Genomic DNA, 24,032 nt, shown 5'->3' with positions numbered 1-24,032 from the left:
CAGTTCAAGAAAATGTTGCATGCATTCAACCTTCTTGTGGCAGACGCGGACACTGAGGAGCACAGCAGACACGTAGACACAGGAAGCTGTATTCATACATTTACTTTCACATTGTTCAGTACACAGTCATTTTCTATAATGGGTATCTGACCGATTTTACAGACAGTGGGCTGCAGCAGCGCTTAGAAACACTGAAGATGCAGGCGAGCGCACACATACACACTAACGCTCACACACGCACACGCACACACGTTATGGACTTTTATCTAACATGAGAATGTTCCACACCTTCCATGAGATGTGAGACTTACAGTCAAATATACATCATGACAATGACTTCATATTAGCCCCAGTACATCAGACAGGTTTAATATAACAATGACACATGAACCACACACAGCGTGTTGACAGCATTGCTCAGCTCCGCATGAACCCAGTGACTGTCAATGACGGGTCCAGTCTATCAGGTTTAAAACGCCAGTGATGCAGCAGCTGGGTGTTTCCTCCAAGCCCACCTCTTCACGTCATACAGCGGTCCCCTGCTCACCTGCTGGCATTGAAAAACCGAGCTCAACCCTGTCAAGGGAGTTTGGGGGCTTCCCCTGTAAACTGCCATTAAAGGGAACTGGAATGTTCATTTTAAGCGTCATCATAGGAACACATAGATACGCAGTGAACAGGGAGAGTATGCATCTCTAAACACTAACTGCAGGTCTGGATGTTTAACGAATGCGGCTGGCAGTAGTGCTGGTAAGAGGCTGGGGTATAGAAAGCCACCAGTCATTTCACATCAATGAGAAACACACACACACACACACACACACACACACACACACACACACACACACACACAGAAAAAGCCTGAAGCTAAAAGATCAGGGAAAACATGATCGAGAATGTGGCTTAGCTTAGACCAGTTAAAGGGGGATGTCTGGTAACACGGGCAGGAGACAAAGACCATTAATGTCTTCCTGTCATTGCAGCCCAGTTGGCAGCACAAGCACAGAGTCATGGAAAGTAAACAAAAAGCAAGAAAAATAAAACAAAACTCCAGATTCAGAAACAGTGATGGGCTGTCACGCACCCACAGAGCATAACAGCAATAAAAACGACGACAGCCACGATAAGAGCCAGCAGGTAAGAGCGGGTGGAGACAGAGCGAGGCCTGTCCCACTCGGCCCACGGCTTCCCTCATGTGTGCAGGGCCCAGTTTGACAGCGTGCTGCAGCCCCAGAGACGCGGCTCTAGAACTGCTCAGCCAGCAGATGGCAGAGGTGCACCGACACCGTGTCCTTGCTGCTGCGCAGAGTCAACCGGAACATCTGCAGGGAGGAGGAGGAGGTGAATGTGGTGCGGTGGGCAGGAGGCTGAGGTCTACGCGCAGGGAGTGAATTAAAATGCAGAGCACAAGACGGGACAGTGACGCTACGGGTTATAGGCTACAGGCAGGCCGGGTGGACAGGTACCTGGGCTTGGGCATTGGGTTCCAACCGCAGGAGACAGCCAATCTGCTGGCCTTTCGTCTGGATCACCCCAGCACACACAAAGTTCTCTGGGTTTGGGTCCACGTCCTCCAGCAGGGCAGGTCCCAGGCCCAACAGCTGAAATGAACAGAGCAGTCAGGTGAGAGAGGTCAGTAAGGAGGATGGAGACTGGGTTTGGTAAAGGGGGGGGGGGGGGGATGACAGCACATCTGAAAGAGCCTGAATGTCACCTTGAGATGAAAAGGAGGAGGAGACAGCCCCCCCCCCCCCCCCACAAAAAAAAAAAAGCTTACAGTCATACATCACGACACCCTGAGATTCACCTTCGTTTTGATGACATCAGTGTCCATGCTGTGGTTGGCCTTGAAGATCTTCTGTGCTTCCTGTTGAGGGCTGAAGAGAGAATAAGCGGAACCTCAGGGATTTAGACACACAGTTACGCACACGGACACACGCGCAGACAGTAGTGGGTATCTGACTATGTATTAACATACTGGGCCGTAATGCTTAGAAACGCTGAAAAGATGCAGACAAGCACACTGACACTCGCACATTAATGCTGAGACACACGCATGTGTGCAAGCAGCCACTCACAGACTCAGCTGTTTCCAGCGCTGAAAGAAGTCCTGTGAACTCATCTCAGTGGGCTGGAAGAACTTGTTTATGGTCACCGGAAGCTTTAGCGTGAGGTTCTGCTGGGCACCCCCATACCTGCTGGGAAAGGGGCATGGTCAGCCACAGTCACGTGACCTCTCCCCCCCCCACAGGCTGACTCGGGGGAGAGCATGGAGCACGCAGGCCGGTGAAGAGCCGCACCTGAACATGATGTTGAGCAGAGGTGCATCGCTGAAGTCGGACAGACACTCGATATTGAGAACCTGCTGCACCTGCGCACCTCCGTCCACTAGGGGCTCCACTGGCTTTGTCTGCATATTCAGCTGTGGGCCAGTTAGTTAAGGATGCACAACCACAGAATGCCCTACGAGTCCTCTGTCAGCATGTTACTCTTGATGCTAAACAGCCATTACAGTTATACCTTACGCACAACATCTAAGGGGATGGAGGGGGCTCTAACCACACATCTCTTGAAAAGGGGGGGTGGGTGTTAACTCTAACCGGACAGGATATGAGTCTGTAGGTCGCCGGGGCAGGTGATGGAAGTGGTGAAGTTGGAAAACTGCACAGATGTCTTGTTCCCAAAGAAGAGGTACATCCTCCCTGAGGAGAGGAGCAGAGCGGGATGCTTCCGGGGCCAGAGTCCCTGAATGGAGGTGTCAATACGGGGAGAGGGGGGAATGTCCCCAACTCACCCAGGTTCTGCCGGTACTCTGACTTGGTGCCAATCTGGAGCAGCTGGTTCTCAAATAAAACCCCATTGTTCTTGCACACAAACCTAAGAGTCAGACGGTCAATAGGCGGTCACGAAGGCAGCGCTGGGAAGGAGGCTGAGATTCGTACTGCATACTGCCCGACAGGCATCAGGTGGCCTGTGCCTTGTGTCATGCAGAGGCGCCAACGCAGTGCTGCCATGCAGGAAATGCTGAGCAGGGCTCCAGCAGCAGGACAGTCTGGCATGCGTGTTCTACACTGCACATTTCCAATTAACCTCCTTAAAGTTCTACTTAACAAGAATCCAGGGGGACATGGAGGACACTTGCGCCTCCGGTCAATAAACTGGCAGTGTGCTCAGCTCAGTCAACATCTTTACATTTAAAAAGATCAGATAGATTTATCAGATGCTCCCTAAGCCGTATACATATACTATATACATATATATATTTAGAGGTGGAAGGCCTGTTAACAGCCAGGGTGAAGAGAGGAGAGCAGAGGAGAGGACAAGAGGGAAGGAGGAATGGAGAGAAGAGAAGCGGGGAAGAAAAAGGAAAGAGCCCTTACTTGTAAAGAAGATCATCTGATTCTGGAAGCGGCAGGGCAGGGTCCTCGAAGCTGGGGGGCGAGAGAGAGGGTAGCATTTAGAGTAGGTTGGGTGCGCAGCAAAACAAGCACAATGAAAGGAAATAATCAGAGAATGACAAGTATACTGAAAGAACAAAAACAATGTTTAGTCTATAAAATCAAGAAAAGAACAAGAGCTTATACAATGGCTGCACAAACAATATTTTTAAAAGAATGTAGGCCAATTCTTCTGCCTTTAATCGTGTGACAGTCTCTGGCCCCTTACTCAGATTCACCAGGAGCTTCGACCAATAAGGAGTCAGAGCTCTCGGGAGGCAGGTCCAGATGTCTGACAATATCCAATCACAATCAAGGACAAGAGAGACAGACAAATCCAGCACAGAGACAAAAAGAAATAGGAAGGGGAGAGAAAAAGGGAAGAGACACATGAAGTCAGACAGCATATAAAAATGACAAAGAAAAGAGAGACAGAAAGACAGGAGATACTGAGAGGGGCCATTTGCTCACTGATGGTACCAAGATTTACTGGTACAAATACAGATAGACTATTGGTGGCAAAACTCAGAGAATAAATCCTGACAACATGACTATTGGTAATTGATTTAGGGGGCTTACCTGAGGAAGCCATCCTCACTGACAGCAGGAGCAGATGCAGGTCCAGCCTCAGGAAACACATCCACCAGCAGGCTGCCAGTTCCAGGGGCAACGGGAGCTGCCGAACGGAGCCCCAGCAGGTCCGCCGAGGGGGACAGGGTGGCCTGAGGGAACGCGAGAGTCAGCAGATGACCCGCCAGACACAGTCACAGATCAGATTAGTGCGGCCAGTCGAGAGGTTCTGTTCACTGATCAGGCCTGAACAGCACATGCACGCCTCATTTCAGGGCATCTTACGATATGAAAAAACACATCTTAATACATGCAGTCTCAGGCTCAAAGCATGCCGAGGAGGCAGGCAGCAGGACAGACGGTGGCCACACACCAGACAGGGGCTCTATCTGAAAACCCACTTTAGCAAACAGGCTGCCTCTGTCGCTTACGCTGTTGGAGGTGGCTGCGGCATCGGCTCCCCTGTCCCCGCTGCCATTCAGAGCACCTCCTTCCCCCTTGGCCTCCTCCAGGTCAGACACCGACACTGCTCCGGGACCCTTCTTCTTCTTCAGTTTGGCCAGGATGGATGACTCCCGCTCGGGGAATGGGGGCATCTCCTCTAGCACTGTGGCCTATAGGCGTGGGGGTGAGGCGGGTCAGGGTCGCTTCATGTCGCTCATCACGCGCGGCCGTTGACTAAAGCGCACAAGGCCTCACCAGGACATCGGTGCTGGCGATGGAGGAGAGCTTGAGGTACTCAACGGCGCGCTGCTGCAGCTCCACGTCCGAGTTGCGGATCTGGCTGTCAGAGCGCAGCACCTCCTGGATGGTGGGCTTGGTCTCCGGAAACAGGTTGATAAACTTGATGTAGGCAGAGAGCAGCAGGGCGCGGCTGGGCACCGAGCACAGGTGGAACTTGGAGTGCAGCAAGTTGAACTGGACCAGCGGACTGCAGAGTGGAGGGGGGGAGGAGGGGGTGGTGAGTGACAGCCTGCAGGGGGCAGTGATGAGCTCACAGGGATTGAGAGTGGACCACAAGTACCTGGAACGGGGGTCCCCGGCTATCAGGTTGCCAAACTCCCCCAGGATATACCCCCCCACCTTCACCATGTTCTCGTGACATGCTGGTGCTTGAAGGGCCTGGGGGGAGGGAGAGAGAGAGAGGAATGACAGACGCACCAGACAATTAAGGACACGGTGTCACTGAGTCGAGGATGCGTTTCCCCAGGGAGATCCCCCCCCCAGCGTACCTCGAAGACCGTCTTGGCGGCATAGCCCTGTACGTCGTCGCGGTTGATGACGATCTGGATGACCCTGTACCACACCTCCTCGCTGACGTAGTCCCCGGCAATGCGGATCAGGTTCAGGATGGTGTCCACGTACCAGGAGTAGTCCACGGCATACTTCTCTGCCAGGATGGCCACCTTGAGCACCTGGGGAGGGCAGACGGTCAGTCAGCATGGGGGGGGGGGGGTTGGCTTTGGGCAGAGCGCAGACGAAGATGCACCATCTCCTCTCGGATGGAGTAGTCCGCCGTCTCCAGGTAGCTCAGCATCTCGGCCACAATTTGTTTGGCGTTGCTGCGGTCGCACATGGCATAGAGTAGGTCTGCAGCCCTCTGCCGCACGCTGACATCCCTCTCCGTCTGCGAGACCAGGAAGGGAGCCCAGCCGCATTAGACCTCAGGTACATCTACTGCTGACAGGACACGGCAGATAGGGGGCACACACCTTCAAGGCATTGATGACGGTCTCGATGTGCGTTTTGACGGCCTCGTGGGAGAACTCGGAGCTGGCCAGCGTGCACATGCTCTCCAGGGCCAGGTAGCGCAGGTTGGTCTCACGGTGCTGCAGAAACTGGCCCAGCTGGTTACACGCCCGCACCAGCAGATTGGGCTCACTACGGGGCAGTATGAGGAGGATTTACTGTGAGTGAGGCGGGGGGGGGGGGGCTGGGGGGTTGGCCCTCGGCGCGGCACGCCCTGCTAGAGCCCTCACCTGTCGTAATGTATGATCAGGCTGATGGCCTCAAACAGGATTGCATTCTTGGCATTCGAGTGCTGCACCTTCTTGGACTTGGGCGGCTCTTGAGCCTTATTCAGGATGGTCTCCAAGCACTCAACCAGACGGCCTTTCACTGCGCCATCCTCTGGCGGAGGATAGCACTGCAACAGCCGGAGCAGTTTGCAGGACAGCCAGGGAGCCGGGACGAAGTAGTAGGTATAGTCCTGGAGGTCCGTGGAGGCTGAGGAAACAATCTGCGATCGGGGATGAAAGAGATGGCTCATGGGCACCAGCTCAGTTCATCGTCCCAGACAGAGGAAGAGAACAAGGGGCGCAAGCTCACCCTGCTGAGGCGGGACACCGCCAGCGGCACGCAGCTCTTAAACTCGTCTGGGTTCTTCTGGCTCAGGCAGGTAATGAGGGAGATTGCTGCTGTAACCACTCCCTGGGAGTCAGGGGGCATGTCAAAAATGTCACCCATCAAGCCTACTAGACAAAGCCAGTGCAGAGCGCTAGCGGCACAGCAGCGGTCAGCGTGATCTCACCATGTGCTGGTCGTTGAGCAGGTGCACCACCCGAGACGTCCACTCGCCCATCAGCACCACATCCGGGGACGCCTTGTGTAGGCGGAGCAGGCAGAGCGCGGCAGACTGCTTCACGCTGTCCATGGTGTCCCTGTAAACCATCGACAGCACCCCCTCATCAAGGAGTCTCCACTGTGTCCATCTAGAGCCGACCCCTGAAGCGAGCAGCACCCCGGTGACTCACCCAGCCACCAGGATGCGGGGTATCTCCCCAGCGAAGGCCTCCGCCATCTCCCTGCTGCCCACGTTGGCGATGCAGTGAAGTGCCAGGCACATGAAAGTGGGGTTCCTGCTGGCCAGGTCATTCTTGATGCCGTTGTTAATGAGACGGATGAGCTCACTGTTGCTGTTCACCAGCACAGAGATAAACAGGTAGCCCTAGGAGAAAAGGAGAGAGAAGAGGTTATTCCAGTGGCAGCACATCATCGTCACCGGGACACTGGCCTGTTCACTGGCACTCACGATCTGCTTCTCTGTGTACTTGTTGGAGCTGAGCAGGTTGACGGCCTCCATGTGGCCAAAATCAATGTCGTGGCCCAGAAGGAAGATGAAGAGCAGCTTGCATACATACTTCTTCTTGCTGTAGCCATCCAGTGCCTTGTCTCCTTTGAACTTGGAGCGAATGTTGGCCAGCTCCTTGTTAATGCGCTTTATCTCGGCCTCTTTGCTCTTACCTGGAGGGGAAGCACAGAATTAGTGACAGCAAAAAGCCACAAGGTACCTCGGCGAGGCTTAAATGAAGCAAAGCAGCGGAAGCAGAAAATGCAGTGGAGGAAAAATAAGGGAAAGGAGAAGATTTTTTCACATTTTTGCTCCCACCCAACTACCCAAAAAAAAATCAGTCCACATTTTTGCTCCCTACAGAGAGCTGAGAAAGAGCAAAAACAGGGACAGTCAGGGGGTCCCAAAGGACTGTTTTGGGAAACACTACATTAGAGAGGGAAGATGGTCAGATTATAGGACAGGCAGGTCACAGTGGGAGTAAGGAAGAAGGGATCAAACAGGAGCAGTTAGGAAGACGGGCATGAGGTGCAGGCAAGGGAGGGAGGAGAGGTGGAGTGACAGAGAAGAAAGGGGCCTCACAGAGGGGTGTGGCTGTGGGTATGGGGGCCAAATGAGGGGCCTGCAGATTGAGATTAGAGTGTCAAGACAAAAAGCAGCACAAGAGCAAGACCAGCCAGGCAAAGGAAGACATTACAAGAATAAAAGGTAAAGAAACTATATGCAGCAACTAATAAGATTACGGCCTCTTCTAAATGGTCCCTATCTCAAGGAGATAGGGATATTGTGGGGAAATGACAGTCTGATCTTTAAAGAGCTCACTTGAAATGCTGTGCCATAAGCCCAGAGACATACATCATCTATGCCAACACTTGTGTGGCTAAGCTCTCCACCACCAGGAGAGAGCCAAAGGCAGCCATGTAATAGCTGCCATAACTCCGCATCTTACAAATATAATCAAGCATGAAAATTCAGTAGGTACTTTCATGTTCATCCATCCATCAACTGCCTGAGAACTCAGCCTGCCCCATGTACCCTGTTCTTCCCGACTAAGCTGTATAATGACCAAGGGTGACTAGCATACTCTTGTAAACTACTGTCACCAATCTCCTGTTTCTGGAGACCGGGGATCCAAAACTCAGAAAAGGGGGAAACCAGATCCCAAAAATTACATCCCAAACCATAAACATGAACCAACATGTAGTAGCTAAAGTAAGTCAGCAATGTAATCATGATTAAAGGCTTAAGATGCCATTTACTCTAGCGGCCTATCTTAAGTAGTGTACAGTGCCAGCTCCCGGGAATAATCAGGACACATTTACGGAAGCGATATTGGTGTCATGTGCATTTCCATATAAAGAATATAAACTGGCCAACTACATACATAAGGCTCCCATTCCTCTGACTGATGTGTCCGCCCTTATTTCAGTAATCGCAGCCCTGTCCGCATAATGGACACAAGCAGCAGCGATCAGTAAGACTCAGGCTTTAGCCTCGACCAGCGGGAGCATCCAGCTCGGTTAACGGGAGCCTTTCCCAAATCAGGGCCCCGGGGTGAGCGGAGTCTGCCGCCTACCACACGGCGTGACACTCACAGTTCCTGATGTCCGAAATGAACACCGCTAATCCACGCATCCCGTCCCCCTTCGACACCGCCGGCATCTTCTCGTCCGCTGAATATGCTCTACCGAAGCAGCCGGCGAGGTTACTCGATGACCAGGATCACCCAACGTTAACGGCGACGCTTTAACCAGTCGTAACCGGGTGGTGAAGGGCTTGAAGCGGCGGTGGGTCGGAGGTTGTCTGTTATTCATTCAGAGCCTCCCTCAGCTCTGTCACCGTGCGCCGATGCTCACAGACCGTCCAGCCGCCCCGACTCCCCCCCCCTATGGGGTACTATGTGTCGTAAAGCGTCGGTAAAGCGGTAACCCTGCGACCAGGATAAGGCGCACAGCGACTAGTCGGCTCTGCCGCTAGCCTGTGGCTCTCTTGGGTCACAGATAGCTAGGCTAGCGGTTTTAAATGCTAGAATGCATCAGCCGCTTCTTCGTAAGGCTCCTGGAGCGAGCGGCCGCAAGGACGCTCTGCCTGCTAGCTACCTCTTTTCACTGAGGGCGTTTAACGGCCCACCGGCTGGCAATTATACTACACCCGACTGAGCTCGTGACCAGAACGTGAGCCAGGACGCCGCTTCCCGTCAGATTCGAGCTGTGGAAAGCTGGGCTCCGCCCCGCCCTCTATTGCCTGCTGCAAGCTTATTGGTGTACGGTATCTGTTCCCGTCGCACTTTCCCGCTATTCTTTAACGGTATTTGTTTATCTCTACATCGCTCAAATTCTATACAGGTTTCTATTGGATCCCGAGAGTTTAGGAAAATTATAGTATTTTGAGCAACATGTAACGTTGACATATCTACACAACCTTCTCTGATGACTAAGAACGAGAACCATTTCACTGAATTTTGTTTATACACAAGCTATTCATTTTGTTTGTAGCTCACGCAGCAACAAATTATGCACGATGGTTTTGGATAAACAAAAACCCCTTACATTAAAACAACCATATGGTTTCTGCTTTTTAAAAATGCATTGGTTATGAAACGCATATAAAACTCATTTTATTTTATATTTATATACAGACATACAGGAGTTATATACTAATAAGGGATGCACATTTAAGAGGATAATTAGATAACAAAAATATAAAAGCAGTATTGTAATGTTACAATAATATATAATTTATATTTGAAATGGTCGGTTCAAATAAAAGCAACAGGGAATATAATTAACTATTGCAAGCAGTACAAACGACTATATGGTTCAAATTGGTAATACGGTGCAAAATGTAAGCACATACATTCCTGCAATATATAGGGTGGGGTAAAAGATAGGACTAGTGGGTTAGAAATTAGAGATATTGGGCTTGTATCGTCCCAGCTGGCGGTGTCGCAGGTGTTGCATGACTGATGGTCGTGGGTACAAAGGAGCGTCTCAAGCGGTCGCTTTTACATTTTGGGGAGATAAGGAGATAAGCCTACGGCTCAACGTGCATTTCCTCTATTGAGTTCCACGTTGAGGGTATGCACATATTTTTTTCCATAAATGCTGGTTGTTTAATATTTTTTATTTTTTAAATAATGCGCTGATATTTCTTGCAAGATTTCCAGTGTATGGACCCTAAAGTGGCTAATAAATTTATCCACGATCCCTCACAGAGGCTGGCGGCGCGAAGGGGGCGGGTGCCGCTGCCAATCAAGTGGGCGCCACCAGGAGGCGCGCGCAGCAGCACCGCGCGAGGCCGTTCTGGAGGAGGAGACGCGCAGAACTGAAATGGCGGAGACAGCAGACAGAATGGAGGTGAGAGAAGCGGAGACCCACGGTCACCTCTGCAAGGGTTCAGCGACCTCACGAAACACATTTCTGAACCGGGATGTCTTTTAAATTGAAAACCAAGCCAGGATTTTTCCGTAAAATGTTAACTGTTTTCGCTTGTAGGATGGGCGCTGGAACTGACGAAGACAGCATCAGTAGTCAGCTAGTTTGGCGTAGTGCGTTAACCGGCTTACCAGCGGTTCTTATTTAAATCGGTGACTGGTAACTCCGTATTAGACCGTGGCCCTGCTTCGTACGCCTGGCGCGTTAGCCGTTAGCCCTCCCGGCCGGAGCTCCTTTGACGCGGTTTTACCAGTGTATCCAGCCTGAACTCGCCGCTCCAGACTCATTAACAGGCTCTTATTAACGAGCCCTGGTGCGTGTCGCTATGTCGGGACTATTTGCGAGCATGCTAACAATAACTGCGGCCACTGTGCCCTCCCTTTACTGGTTACCTGCCCAGAAGGCTACATTAGTGGGGAAATGAGAGCCGCTAACCGGCTTAAAGTCTGTGGCTGGTGGTTGTCTGATGCCGGTGCGTCCCCCCAGATACCACCAGCTCTGCATGTGGGACCCAATTTCCCCGTGAAAGCTGCTGGTTTTAAGACTAGATACAAAGCATCTCTTGGTCCACAGGGCGTTATTAGTTACACAGTTTTGCGATTTAACAGTTTTTTTTTTAAGGAATTGTATGGTTTGACTAGACTCCTCAGCAGCCGGGGGTTAATTGACGGTAGTGAAGCGGGTCTTCACTGTCTGCCTCTTCCTTTATGAGGTTTCTTCCCAGGGAGAGACCTCTACAAAGACTGCAGCTGAGGACATGACCTCAAAGGATTATTACTTCGACTCCTATGCCCACTTTGGCATCCATGAGGTACTGACCACACTGAAAAAACATGTGACAGTCTACTACATGTCCGCTATGTCTGCATGTATGTTTTTGTGCCATCCTGCTCCGTTCAGGGACATCCCTTTGAGTGTTGCCATTTTTCTCAGGATTGTTGCTTTTATACCCTGTAAATGTAGGCAAAGCTGCTCTGCTATGCAGTGCTGACACTTGCTGTCTCCCTGTTGACTCCAGGAGATGCTGAAAGATGAAGTCCGCACCCTCACCTACCGCAACTCCATGTTCCACAACAAGCACCTCTTCAAAGATAAAGTGGTTCTGGATGTGGGCAGTGGGACGGCCATCCTCTGCATGTTTGCGGCTAAGGCTGGAGCCAAGAAGGTTATTGGGGTGAGAGTCCTCCCTCACTGACCTTAATCAGCTCCCGCTGTTTAGCTATGCTTGCTAATATGCCTTTAGCGCTGGGATCTGGATTTAATTGAATCCTCCACACCTCCCCCACAGATTGAGTGCAGCAGTATATCTGATTATGCTGTGAAGATTGTCAAGGCCAACAAACTGGATCACAGTAAGTATTTGGGGTTTTTCTGAGTTTGGCCCAAAGAATGAAGGGGTTCCCTGAAACTGAAAAAAACCTTTTGCATAATTGAGAGACCTGGTTTTGTCTGAAAGCTTAATGTTGAGGCTGAACAAACTTACCCCTGATGGTTTTGATACACAGTGCTTCTCAAGGTTTTAAAGGTCTTCCTCTGAGTGGCTGGAAGCACTCATACCACAGCACATGTCAGGACTTCTGATCCACAGACATCACATCACTACTGTTCTATGTCTGTTCTGAAAAATCACTTTGGACCCCGTCAGTGATTTGACCCTGCATGCTCTGTCTAGCTGTGACCATCATCAAGGGGAAGGTGGAGGAGGTGGAGTTACCCGTGGAAAAGGTGGACATTATCATCTCTGAGTGGATGGGCTACTGCCTTTTCTACGAGTCCATGTTGAACACCGTCATCTATGCTCGAGACAAATGGCTGGTGAGTGATCTCTCTGCTTCAGCTCTCAGGATGAGTTTTGGTTCGGCTCTTTCCGGCACTTTTGGCTGTTTGGTGCGTGGCCTGATCTTCAAATAACTGACTGATTTCACTCTTAAGTAATGGTGTGACGGTTCTGAACGCCATGACCGAAACTGCAATACAAATGCTCCCGATCTCCAGAAGACAGAACCGCAATATGTTGAGCTCTCAAAACTTTACTAATGTCACAAAACGCATTTTTCACTTGACCATTAACATTAGTGATTTACAAGTGTTACAGTAATGTTCTAAGTTGTTGGTGATTAATACAGTAAGACCGCCCCAGAACTCAACCATTAACTGTTTAACTCCTTTTTCTCCCTCAGAAACCAGATGGGCTTATATTTCCTGATCGAGCCACTTTATATATTACAGCCATTGAGGACAGGCAGTACAAGGACTACAAGATCCACTGTGAGTGTTTGGTAGCCTGGCTTACATTGTTTCTGACCTGTGGGTCAGCTTATACCTAGTTCACACTACAGAGATGCACCGATCCGATATTCAGATTGGTATCGGCACCGATTCGGCCATATGTGACCGATACATGTCCGATAACTACTTTTTTCATTTTCAGCACTCTGGTAAAAAGAGAGCCCCAATTTCTTTTTAAATAGATTTTTTTTTCCTCAATCATTTGCGCAACAGCTCTTTCCCATTTTAGGTATGTTTTTTTTTGTGGCATTCAAGCTTAACGCTAACGATGCCACTCGGGTGTGGATGCAGTGACTTCTGCCTTCTGTGACGTCACTCGCATATGTTTTGCAGTACGAGGAACGCAGCAGTAAGAACATCAGATATGAGGGTGACATTCTGACAGCATTTTACCCTATTAACAACAACAGTGCTTTGCAATCTTGGTAAAACGAGTAGTATGAAAAAAGCAATGGATGATTTGGGAGTTGCTAGCTTGGCCTGTTTTGCGCACTCGCTACAGCTTGAGATACACGAGGGGCTGCGATCGCAGTACATTCACATGTAGCTCGACTTTGCCATTTAATCGGACTACTGTCCTTGTCCCAGTATGTATGCATGGGAGGGGGGTCGATTTATTGACCGAAATATGTTTGATTCTGCTACAATAGCTGGTGATATGGCTCCTTTCAACTTGTTAGTATTGGGCTTTTTCCACTTATTACATCACAGACTACAAAAAAATAAATAATAAAATTAACAATGATAGTTGTGTGGACAAATGACGTGACACAAGCTTTAATTGCAATCTGGTCAGAAGAACAGATACGGCAAGATCAGAATAGCATAACAATACAGTAGAACCCCGGAGGTTGTCAGCTTCTGAACTCGTCATATTCGGTCTTCGTCGCGGAATGACGAGAAAATTTTGAGTCGGAGTTCGTCGGAAAATTTTGTCCGAAAAACTGTGTGATTTCCTTTGTAAACAAATGTTTACGCTCAGTTGGCGTCAGTCTTGCACGTCGTTCACACGTTGTTCTGTGTGTTGTGATCGCATTTTATATTTTTTTTGTGGCTTTTATAAGTTTTTTTTTTTTCTTTGCTAATAAACATGGGTCCAAAGAAAGCCAGTACTGTACAGTAATTGTTAAAAACTAATTTTATTAACTTTAAATGTTGTGTTTCTTTAAGTTCCTAGTTAATTTAATTGTAATATCAGTGTAATGTTTTTGTATAAAAAGGCAAGGTTAGGGGGGGTCGAAAATGGATTAATCTGTTTTCTGTTATTTCTTATGGGGAAAAAAAGATTTGGTGTTCGTCCGATTAACATATGGTTACTCCTTCTGGAACGAATTACAGACAAACTCCGGGGTTCTACTGTGTACAATTTTGTATAATATACTATGATAGCACAGTATTGGAAAGTTTTCAAATATTGCAATGTGATTTTGTTGTAATAAATATTGGGGTATTTATGAAATAAAAAAGGAGTTCAACATAAATGTCTCACATACCCGTCTAGGAGTGATTTAAACAGCAAGGATGAAAATGATTAGGATTGTCTCGGAGAATGCATGCAGTGCCCATATAAAAGCAGTGCAGGTAAACTTTCAACTGATTTTTAAATGTATACTAGATAATCTTGAAAAGGAATAATCATTAAAATACCCAACCTCATGTGATGTCATTCGGGGCTAGTACCAGTTTTTATGCTAGTGGAAAACCAACACCTTGAAGTACCGTACTTTTGTTACTTTCTTGAAGTACCAAAAGTACGGTACCTGGTGCATTTGACAAGCGTCCTTTATATCAGTGTTTCCCAACCAGACTTCGGGGAATCCCGGACAGTCTGCATTTTTGCTCCCTCCCAGCTCCCAGCCAATCAGGAACACTGAATACCTGGTACAGGTGCGCTGAGAGGAAGCAAAAACGTGGACTGTCCTGGGTTCCCCGAGGACTGGTTTGGGAAGCACTGCTTTAGTTGAGCGGTGAATTGGACAGCTTAAGAGCGCCGTACATTTTGTACATGTTACACGTCCTCTGCTATGCTCCATGCTGCTTCTGTGTACCAGCTTCTCTTGCTTCCGGATGAAAGCATGTGCAGAGTGCCTAGGCCAGTTTGAGTCCGATTGAATGTATACATGCAGGAGTAGATCAACTCCCAGTCGCATTATCTGAGTGTGTCAGTCTGGTTTTAGTCACACTAACAGAATAATTTGATTTTCATAGTGTGCATGTAAACATACTGAGTGAGTGTGACGAAAAGCTACGGTCAATGACAGTCCAAGACGCGGGGTGAGGCAAAACCCAAGGGAGGAATTTGAAAAGGTATAAAAGAGTGTGTGCTTTACACGGTTGTGGCTATTTGTGGCTTTAGGTGTAATGTTATATATACCGGGTTGTTGAAGATCCGAGGTATATCCTAGTGTTTCCTGCAAGGCCTGTGTACACAGGAGTTAAATTGCCGCAATTTGTAAATGACAAGCATAGTTGTCGTTTGATTAAAGTGTTATAACAATTTATATTGTGTTGAACCTAATTGGAAAATTTGTCATTTCCTGTGCCACTTCTCGCTTGTGATGTCGTGGAAAAAACATTGTTTGGAGACCAGACACACTAAGGGAATTTCTTCTGGTGAAAAATCTTCTAGGGTGTGACACCCCCCCCCCCCCCCCCCTCGCTGTGTAAACCACAATGACTTCAGGACTACCGATTACATGATGACAAGTCGTGTTGTGTGAAGAGTACAGCGATCTGATGACTTTGAATGTTGTGTTGTATGAACTTAACACTGTTCTGCCAGTTTGCTCAATAGTGACTGCCTCTGTGCCTTAGGGTGGGAGAACGTGTACGGCTTCGACATGTCCTGCATTAAGGAGGTGGCCATCAAGGAACCCCTGGTCGACGTGGTGGACCCCAAGCAACTGGTCAGCACCGCGTGCCTCATCAAAGTGAGTGGCAGCCACACGTTTGTGGTCCTGCCGTCCACGGCGGTTGACAGCATTTTTCAGTGCTGTATGTCTGTACCTATTGTTAACATGCAGCTGTTTGAGTTAGTTTTGGTGATGAGTGAATCGAAAACGCAGATTAAAGGGTAGCCTGGGAGCATTTGGGAAAACAATACACAGCATTGTGAATGAGAATACAGCGTGTCTGAAATGTGCTGTAACTCTCCTCCCAGGAGGTGGACATCTACACAGTGAAGACGGAGGATCTGTCTTTCACGTCCCCATTCTGCCTGCAAGTCAAGAGAAATGACTACATCCATGCATTGGTCACGTACTTCAACATCGAATTCACACGCTGTCACAAGCGGACTGGCTTTTCCACTAGTGAGTCACATTTTCTCGAGTGCCTGAACAAGCGCCTGAGTTTCGTTCACTCATGTTCCATCTTTCAGATGGTATGTACATGTTTGCTTTGCCTTTCTGCCCCTAATCCTTTCGAGTCTGGCTATAGGAATCAAAAGTCTCATCTTCCCCAGGTCCCGAGTCTCCGTACACACACTGGAAACAGACTGTGTTTTACCTGGATGACTATCTGACAGTCAAGACAGGAGAGGAAATATTTGGCACGATTAACATGAAGCCAAATGTCAAGAACAATGTAAGTTGCCCCTTCACACCTGTCCCTCCAGCCCTGAGGATCTGACACACATACAATTGAATTGTAAATGCCAGTCAATTCATTAAAGCACTGCGCTGTAATGGAAGCCCCACACTGGCTTTGGGGGGGGCACACTGTGCTTCAGGTTGTCTCAGTACTTGTTAGTCACATTGTACTAGGCTGGGGATCAGGGAAGGAAGTGAGGTGAGTGTTTCTATGGCCTTCAAGCCTGCTGACCCCCACATCCCCTTTACAGCGTGACCTGGACTTCACCGTGGACATTGACTTCAAGGGCCAGCTGTGTGAGGTCTCCAAGACGTCGGAGTACCGGATGCGCTAGGCGGGGTGCTGCAGGGGCCGTCGCTGTACTATGTGGCCCACAAGTGCTCCCGTGTGCCGTTTTAAGGACACACTGCGTGCGTGTGTGCATTCAGTTTGTTTGTTACATTTTATTTCGATTGACAAGTTTTAAACTTTAAGTTTGTGGCTGCGGATTAACTAGCCTACAGATGCTGCTGCTGCTGCTGGAGTAGTTGCTGTATGACATTCTGGAACTTTCAGGCTGTCCTCTCCCCTTCGTCACATGACCCTGAAGCCCACACACACGCATGTGTGCACACACAGCAGCCATCCTATAGTATGTACAAACTGACACATGTCTGCACACACCAGCCCTCTGAGTCTCATCTGTAGTATTTGTATGCGCTTCTTATTTTGGTTTAGATGCCATTGTAATGTGTTGAGAGCCTGTTGTCATGGCAGAAGCCCAGAATCCCCCGGCCTTAAATGGGGCTGCAGTCTTCTCACAGCAGATTGTTCCTGTGGATGTATCTGTCCTCTGTGCTTTTGTGAATTCCTTTGCAGTTTAAATAAGGAGGGTTTCCTTTACATATTTGGTGGTAGACTGACTGATTTGGTTCCTTCCCTGTAGGGAATATCTTTCGTCGGCTAGCTGCCCAGTCAGGATCATGGCATGCGGTGACATTTTCCTGCCTTCAGGGCTAAGCTCTTCTGTTAATATGTGGCGATGCGTATTGCAGTTTTTCTGGTGGTCCAGCAGAGGGAGCTGTAATTAAGCTTTTCTTTCTGTTGCATGTCAATATGAAAGTATCCGCTGCAGATTCCTGTGAGTTACGTTAAACAGTTAAACTGCAGTGCTTATCAGAATTTGCAGAGAATCCTCCAACATTGAAATGCACGCCTGCAGAGCAGTTGCTGAGAGTTTTGATGTGAGTAACCAAGGCTGTGAAGATCTGTGTTGTATCAGGAAAAGGAACCCAGGTAGCTGGCTTGGGCTCCAGCAGATGTCAGGTGTGCATTAGCAGGTGTTTGAGGATTGTGATGTGGAGGATTGTTCTGACTGGACCCCTCCCCCATGGATGCTTTTTTTCCACAATAAAATAAAAATAACATGCTTTGCCTGGACTTAAGTTTGGTATGCGTGCACTTGAATCTGTATGGTCTCATGGTGCATTGATGCAAGATATGGATCTGGAAGATTACTGATCCAGATTGGGAAGGCATGCCTTTTGCATGGTGTTACACTGTCATAGGGGCTGCTCCCCCCCCCCCCTGCTTTTTACCCAATTCAGTTTTATGGCAATTAAATAAACACAATATAGCCTGTAAGGCTGCTCTCTACATTCTCATATTAGCCAGTCTCATTTATGCAGGATTACCTTTTATTCTGCGTTTCTTCTAGTGTTATGGAAAACATGCTTGGACTCCGTTACGAATTAAGATCTTTAAGCATTTAAAGTTCTACACTACAAAATGATTATCAACACAATGTTGACGCAAAGCAAGATAGATTTAAATTACATTTTAACTGAATTTGTTACAATACTTGTTATGATGTCTTGGGTTGGTTTTTCTTTTATAAATAAGAATTAGCCAAAATGTTTGGGGTGAAGTTAAAACTGAGCGCAAAGTGAAGGTTAATCCATCATGAATAGCAATCACAGACCTCTGGACAATTTGTGTCTTGCCGTCGGACTGTACTGCCTGTTCATCTCCCCAGTGGTGCAGGTGAGGCTTTGGGCCACATCCTGCCTCCTTCAGCATGTCTCTGGTCGTAGTTTTGCAGCTCTGCATCTGAGAACCTTGAGGAAGCTGTCAATTTTGTGGGAGTCCCTTCGGAAGCAGGATAACAGGAAGTGGAAGTAGATGAGCCGGGAGGTGTTGTCTTGACCGAGGTTGCCTCCTTTGAACGGCAGGGGGGTGAAGGAGTTGGAGGAACCAATCTGGAGGGAAGATCAAGCAGGATCGTCACCAGCATTGCCCATGATGGATATGCTGTCAGGGGCACCATGACTGCCCTGCTTCACCAGAGATGTGCTCACCTTGTGCGTCAGGTGCTCCAGTCCAGCGCTCAGGCTGTGCGTGTTGTCCTGCAGCTCCTTGGTTTTGCTATAGATGGCGCTGTTGGATGGGTGAGCGAGAGTCGGGGCTTCTAGTGCCAAAAGCAGCAGAGGGTCATTCCAGGAAAGGAGCAGCGAGCGAATGAGTGAGAGCAGCTCTGACTCCTGGAGGGAAGATGTTAGTTACAAGATGTGCCACACTACCACCCACTAGAACATGAACATACAGAGGTTACCGCCGCAGAAGTAGAGGCTAATGAGCCCACCGGCACGCTGAGCACTTGGTCCTTGTCGTTTGGGGTCTGGAGGGAAGAGGTGTGGCATGTGGATGGATGGGGCATCATGATCCGCCCCATGGTGGGGAAGTGAGTGTCCTGACAGAGGGGGAGGGGTATCCTTCAGTGCTACAACACAAATTACGTTATGGAGTATAAAAGCCGCAAATGTGTGCCAACAGGCGCAGTCCCTGCATCCCTGAGCCAGACGAGCAGAGCTGTGCAGTGACACGCAGCCGGTGTCAAGGAGCCATCACCACTACGCAACAGGCAGCTAAATAATGCAGCGCTCATGAAGAATGCAGGCAGGCAGGCAGTCGGGCGGCCCGGCCAGGAGCCCTCACCAGGTCGCTCGTCAGGGATGTGCTGAGCGCGTGCAGCTTGTCCGAGAGCTGGGAGGCCCGGTCCAGCAGGTCGCTGAGGCCGACAGCGTGGCAGCGCAGCGAGGAGCACAGCAGCAGCGTGACTGTGGGAGAGGAAGAGAGCACGGCGGGGCCTGGGGGTGAGGGTGACAGGGGAGAGGGTGATGGGACCAGGGGCGGCTGCACCGAGGCTAGCATGGCACACTCACCTGTCAGGTGGAGCCTTCCTACTCGGGACGGTCGGGTCATGTCTCTCTCACGCTTGTCCGTCCTGATCTTCATCCTGCTCTCACCCCGTCACCTGTCCCTGTTATATAGCAGCCCTGCCTTTCCTCCTCTTTTATTCATGGGCTCGTCTTTGTGTCCCCGCACGCGCCGACTCTACAATCTGCTAATGAGAAACATTGTGGTCAGTCTGTCCAAATGAGCTCTCAGACGTGTCGGTGATGGCCTCAAATATCAGAATTCACCCACAGAGGCAGAGCTCTAAAGCCAAAATCATTTTACTTATTCTTTGTGCAAATCTCCATATATCTAGTCCATTTTTTTAACCTTCTGGTTTTGTGGGGGGAAAAAGTGTACCTCTCCTTATCCAATCCATTTCATTTTCAGTCCAGTGTCGTCCATTGTTCTTTCATAACCGCTGGTTACGATTAAGACCGGGGGGATTTACACAAGCATCCAGCTTCACGCATATAGAGCCACACCCAGAATTCAAGCCCTCATCCCTAGAGGTGAGGAGCTGACTCGATGCCCACTGAGCGCTCTTTGTGTCTTAGTCAAAAAAACTGAAAAGTACAGAACGGGATATTTTGGGAAATGCGGACAACATACTTGATCTGTCCGAAGAGGAGTTTTTCCTATTTAACGGCTTTAAAGTCAGTACATCACCCGGAAGTTTTAAACATTATGCATTGAAGACGAAATCTACTGCTATTCCCTGGGGCATTAGCGGAACGTGATTGTGTGACACTTAATGATAATTTAATTAAGGGAGTTGTGTTTTTAATGAATTTTACCTGAACATAATAAGGAGATGCTTTGTTATTTTGTTCCTTCGTGATCACCTGTCGGTCTCGGTTCCGTAGCCGGGTCCAGCGTGTCCCAGGACATTAACAAGCCGTGTAACCTATATGCGGCGTGACCGGGACCCATCGGGGAAAACTACACCTCCCATGTTTAGGTTGCTGTGGGAGAGCCGTTCTGAGCTGTAGTTCTGTACGGGGTCTTTAATTCGGGTATATAAAGACCCCCGTACCGGCCCGCGGCCAGTAAGGAGGCGTCCCGATAAGTAAGATCCGTGCGCCGCCCCCGCCCCTCATCTGCGGCATGTGTCTGACCTGCATGCAGGAAAAACGCTCATTTACTGGGAAAGGAAGTTTGATATAGCGGTCACTTCGTTAACTGCTTAAGTGGAAGGTAGATGGAAATGTAAAACATGATTAATGGGGTTTAAAAGCTCACACGTCTGTGTTAATTAATCATGTTGAATTGTGCGGTATGTTACCGATGGAGTTAAATGTTGTTCTTGAAATCTAATGTATAATCTTCAATCGTAAACTATACATTTTTTTTTGTTTTTGAGGGTCGAATACATAACGTTCATTTCCGAGTATGTAAACTGAACTTTAACTGTCATATGGAAAAGTTACTGAAATACAGACTGCCTTTCGTGTAGATTGTGAATGCTTTTTATAGAGTGGCGGTTTTGTCAGACTTGTCTTTCGCGGGCTACAAATATGCACTGAAGTCACTGTACCATGCCAATACTGTTGCTGGAGTTGCAAATTATCGAAAAGATATTCCGTAATTTGCTTTTCGCAATTTCAAGACGGGTTAAAAACAAATATGCCTATTGTTCCGTGATAACTGAAGATGTATATCCCTACTATGTATAGTCTATTATAAAAGTCTCCCTATTATAAAATAATAAAATAACCACGCGAAGAAATAATATTCTAAAATGACAGTTTCGGATTGTGAGAGCAGCATCATTTTTTTTTCATGGGTTTACATTGAAATTCTCTGTATTCTTCCTTCACAAACCTGTACTCATTAAGCGGCTGAAAGATGGGTGGATATATTACAGTACGTCCTGGTTGTTGTACCTACATCCCACACAGTTACATTTTAAATGTTGGCTTCAAAAAAAAAAAAATCCTGAAAACCTATGTAGGCTTACTCCATTTTCCTTTATAAGAGAATGCGGAGTACAAAGTGACTTCATCCCATTTGATTTTATCTGGTCAGAAGTCATTCAGCATGGTCTGTATAGGACGGGAGGGCAACGCTGTCATGCAGTGACCGCATACAACCAGTGGATGGCATTGTCCCGCAGTTGGCACTCTTGTTTCTCAAGACTAGGTGCTTTTTCTGGTTAGGTGTCAGGCTTGAAGCCCGATACCCCCTGTGCGCATGTATCATACTTGCATGAACTATAATGTACACACACTTCTCTCAGAGAAATTTCACTCCACTGTTGCCTAAATTCAGCCCCTCATTCCCTCGTCTCTATCTAACACTGTATGACCAGTTGCATTGCCTCTGCTCTGAGGACAGCCCCCGCCCCTCACCCTGCTCTGACCCCCTACACTGTCACTGGCTTACACATGTTCACAGGCAAAGAGAGCAGATCAGAGTGAAGATGCCCGACCCCGGGAGCTCAGGCAGCGCAGGCAGCACCGACGCCCCAGTCCCTGCTGCGTGTCACACTATCAAGGCAGACCTGGACAAATGGTGAGTGCAGACCTTCACTCCATATGCACAGATGTAGCACCTCACGGTGGCTGCTTGGCCTAAAGCACTGGCTTAGTGCCTTAGCAGGTCCTCGTAGATAGCTTGATGGATGGTCCCTGTAGGTCACTCGACCTACCATGAGACATACCTGCCGAACGAGATATTTCAGAAATCTAACAATCTGCATCTTCGCTTTGTAAGGGCACGGCGTGCCCCAAACACACACACACTTCGTGTTACTGGAGGTAATGTTAACCATAAACGTAAACTGCGCCAGACTGCCTGTGAGGAACTGATAAACAGTCATGTGACCTGACAGGTGGGAGGGGCATCAAAGCTGCAGTATATCGATAAGTGTTTGCAGGCAAGAAGCAGGACAACCGTTGGGTGGTGAACGCGGGGGTGGGGGGCTCAGTCCGCTTGAGCAGCACATGTAAACAAATAAGAGGGAAGATGCCTATCAGAGACTGACCTAGTGTGACTTCCTGAATGAAGCTGTATGCACTGCAGAGACACTGCAGAAGGCCCAGCTCGGCACACAGCCTGCGCTATTTATAGCGAGTAAACAGCCATAAATACAGAAACTACAGGCATTCAGGAACGTGACTTTAGCCAGATCCTGTTACGTGTTGCCCCCTCATGGAGACTGCAGCCCTTACTCCACCCCCACAATCTTCCTCTGTATGGATCTGAATTCATCTTGTTCTGGGAAAGAATCTCCCATAAGCAGCTCGGGGCTTCTCTCCGAGGGGGTGCAAGGTGTCTTTTTTAGAGGCAGGTGGACCGATAATGAATATATTTTAATTAAATTATTATTACACAAGATTAAACTAACGCAAGCCACATTTTCAAATATAACTTTACATTATAGTTTAATTTTATCGAATGTTCAAATGGTATCTCAGTATGGATGCTCCTGCACCTGCTACACCCCAGTAAAATGGCCCATGGATTCTCCTGCCCTTCAGGAAACCCCAGCGTCTAAGCAGCTCTCTCCAGTTGGGTGGTGCCTTGGACACACTTTGCACAAGAGCTGCTTGTGCGCTGAATGTATGAAATGTAGATGCTCTTTATGTTAGATGTGACTCAGGAGGCATTTCAATGCACTTAGATTTGGCTGAAAAGGCATCTCGATTGTGCCTGTGTGGAACACACTCTAGGGGGGAGGCTATCCCCCTTAGCTACCACACCATCCCATTGCCACCGACTCCCCCCCCCAGCTGGTTTTCGGCTGTTACTGCTCCCTTGGTCTGAGTTCATCCTCAGGTTACTCCCTCTGCCCCTCCCCCCAGTGTAAAAGAGAAGGGCACTGAAGGCTGCAAGGATCTGCTAGAAGCCTTCCACAGCTGCATGAAGAGCACCACCCAGGCACCCTGAGGGCGGGGGATGGTGCTGCCCGGCAGGAGACAAGCGACCAGCTCCACGCAGGCAACCAGTGTGCAGTCCCTGAATTATTGTGTTTCTGTGTGTTTGGGGGCCTGTCCACAGGAATGACAAGCCCAACTATTATGTTGAAGGTACAACCTGAACACCCAAGGGGGGGGGGGGGGGGGTTACGTTCTCCACTGCATTTCTCAGGATTAGAGTTCAGCATCAGCCTGCATGTGACTGTTTCTGCTGTCCCCCTTCCAGACCCACTGCACTCAGTCTTCCACTTTCCCAGCATTCCATTCTCTGTTCCATGGGACTGAACCATCTTGAAACTTCAGTGAGGGGGCACAGACAGCATATGTTATCTGTACACCACTGAGGTCCAGTTCAGTACAGGGATCATTCATGTGGATGGTTCACCTGACCATGGATAAGTGGAATAAACCTTATACCAGAGTAATGGTTTCTGTTTGTGTTATTTCATTTTGCCAGTGAAGGATTTGTGGCAAGTGCATGATATGCAGGAGAACTCAAAGCCTTTCC

General features: G+C 48.7%; 3 protein-coding genes across 10 annotated transcripts; 1 reads left to right on the top strand and 2 right to left on the bottom strand.

Annotated features, from left to right (window-relative positions):
* Positions 1–86: 86 nt before the first annotated feature.
* LOC111836882 (AP-2 complex subunit alpha-2-like) lies at positions 87–9,306 on the bottom strand. Of its 3 annotated transcripts, none has more exons than XM_072704822.1 (22): positions 8,673–9,306; positions 7,039–7,250; positions 6,761–6,954; positions 6,538–6,667; positions 6,336–6,437; positions 5,987–6,246; positions 5,720–5,888; positions 5,497–5,634; positions 5,240–5,422; positions 5,032–5,129; positions 4,707–4,938; positions 4,439–4,621; positions 4,017–4,159; positions 3,667–3,729; positions 3,381–3,431; positions 2,795–2,877; positions 2,614–2,702; positions 2,301–2,425; positions 2,079–2,198; positions 1,808–1,877; positions 1,467–1,601; positions 87–1,322 (listed from the first exon to the last, which is right to left on the bottom strand). In XM_072704822.1, the coding sequence occupies exons 1-22, from the start codon at positions 8,737–8,739 to the stop codon at positions 1,245–1,247; spliced, it is 2,925 nt and encodes a 974-aa protein (XP_072560923.1). In that variant the 5' UTR covers positions 8,740–9,306; the 3' UTR covers positions 87–1,244. The 3 variants fall into 3 exon arrangements, with proteins under 3 accessions (XP_072560923.1, XP_072560924.1, XP_072560925.1); XM_072704823.1 differs by having other exon boundaries at positions 2,079–2,195; positions 8,673–9,305; XM_072704824.1 differs by lacking the exon at positions 3,667–3,729 and having other exon boundaries at positions 8,673–9,305.
* Positions 9,307–10,024: 718 nt separating this feature from the next.
* LOC111836885 (protein arginine N-methyltransferase 1) lies at positions 10,025–23,945 on the top strand. Of its 2 annotated transcripts, none has more exons than XM_023798548.2 (13): positions 10,025–10,154; positions 10,292–10,433; positions 11,236–11,322; positions 11,530–11,685; positions 11,800–11,863; positions 12,184–12,326; positions 12,692–12,779; positions 15,615–15,730; positions 15,961–16,111; positions 16,264–16,385; positions 16,642–19,522; positions 22,002–22,118; positions 23,411–23,945. In XM_023798548.2, exons 2-11 carry the CDS (start codon positions 10,407–10,409, stop codon positions 16,723–16,725), a joined length of 1,038 nt encoding a protein of 345 aa, XP_023654316.2. In that variant the 5' UTR covers positions 10,025–10,154; positions 10,292–10,406; the 3' UTR covers positions 16,726–19,522; positions 22,002–22,118; positions 23,411–23,945. The 2 variants fall into 2 exon arrangements, with proteins under 2 accessions (XP_023654316.2, XP_023654315.2); XM_023798547.2 differs by having other exon boundaries at positions 10,027–10,154; positions 11,224–11,322.
* Positions 18,443–22,369, bottom strand: LOC111836887 (prolactin-like). Of its 5 annotated transcripts, none has more exons than XM_072704826.1 (6): positions 22,131–22,369; positions 19,592–19,773; positions 19,365–19,486; positions 19,012–19,119; positions 18,728–18,910; positions 18,443–18,628 (listed from the first exon to the last, which is right to left on the bottom strand). In XM_072704826.1, the coding sequence occupies exons 2-6, from the start codon at positions 19,662–19,664 to the stop codon at positions 18,443–18,445; spliced, it is 672 nt and encodes a 223-aa protein (XP_072560927.1). In that variant the 5' UTR covers positions 19,665–19,773; positions 22,131–22,369. The 5 variants fall into 5 exon arrangements, with proteins under 5 accessions (XP_072560927.1, XP_072560929.1, XP_023654319.1 ...); XM_072704828.1 differs by lacking the exon at positions 22,131–22,369 and adding an exon at positions 20,402–20,680; XM_023798551.2 differs by lacking the exon at positions 22,131–22,369 and adding an exon at positions 20,402–20,680 and having other exon boundaries at positions 19,592–19,770.
* Positions 23,946–24,032: the final 87 nt, after the last annotated feature.

The sequence above is a fragment of the Paramormyrops kingsleyae genome, chromosome 22 (assembly GCF_048594095.1).
Source record: "Paramormyrops kingsleyae isolate MSU_618 chromosome 22, PKINGS_0.4, whole genome shotgun sequence".
NCBI lineage: Eukaryota > Metazoa > Chordata > Actinopteri > Osteoglossiformes > Mormyridae > Paramormyrops > Paramormyrops kingsleyae.
The sequence above is the reverse complement of the archived record's forward strand: the minus strand, read 5'-3'. Positions and strand labels throughout refer to the sequence as shown.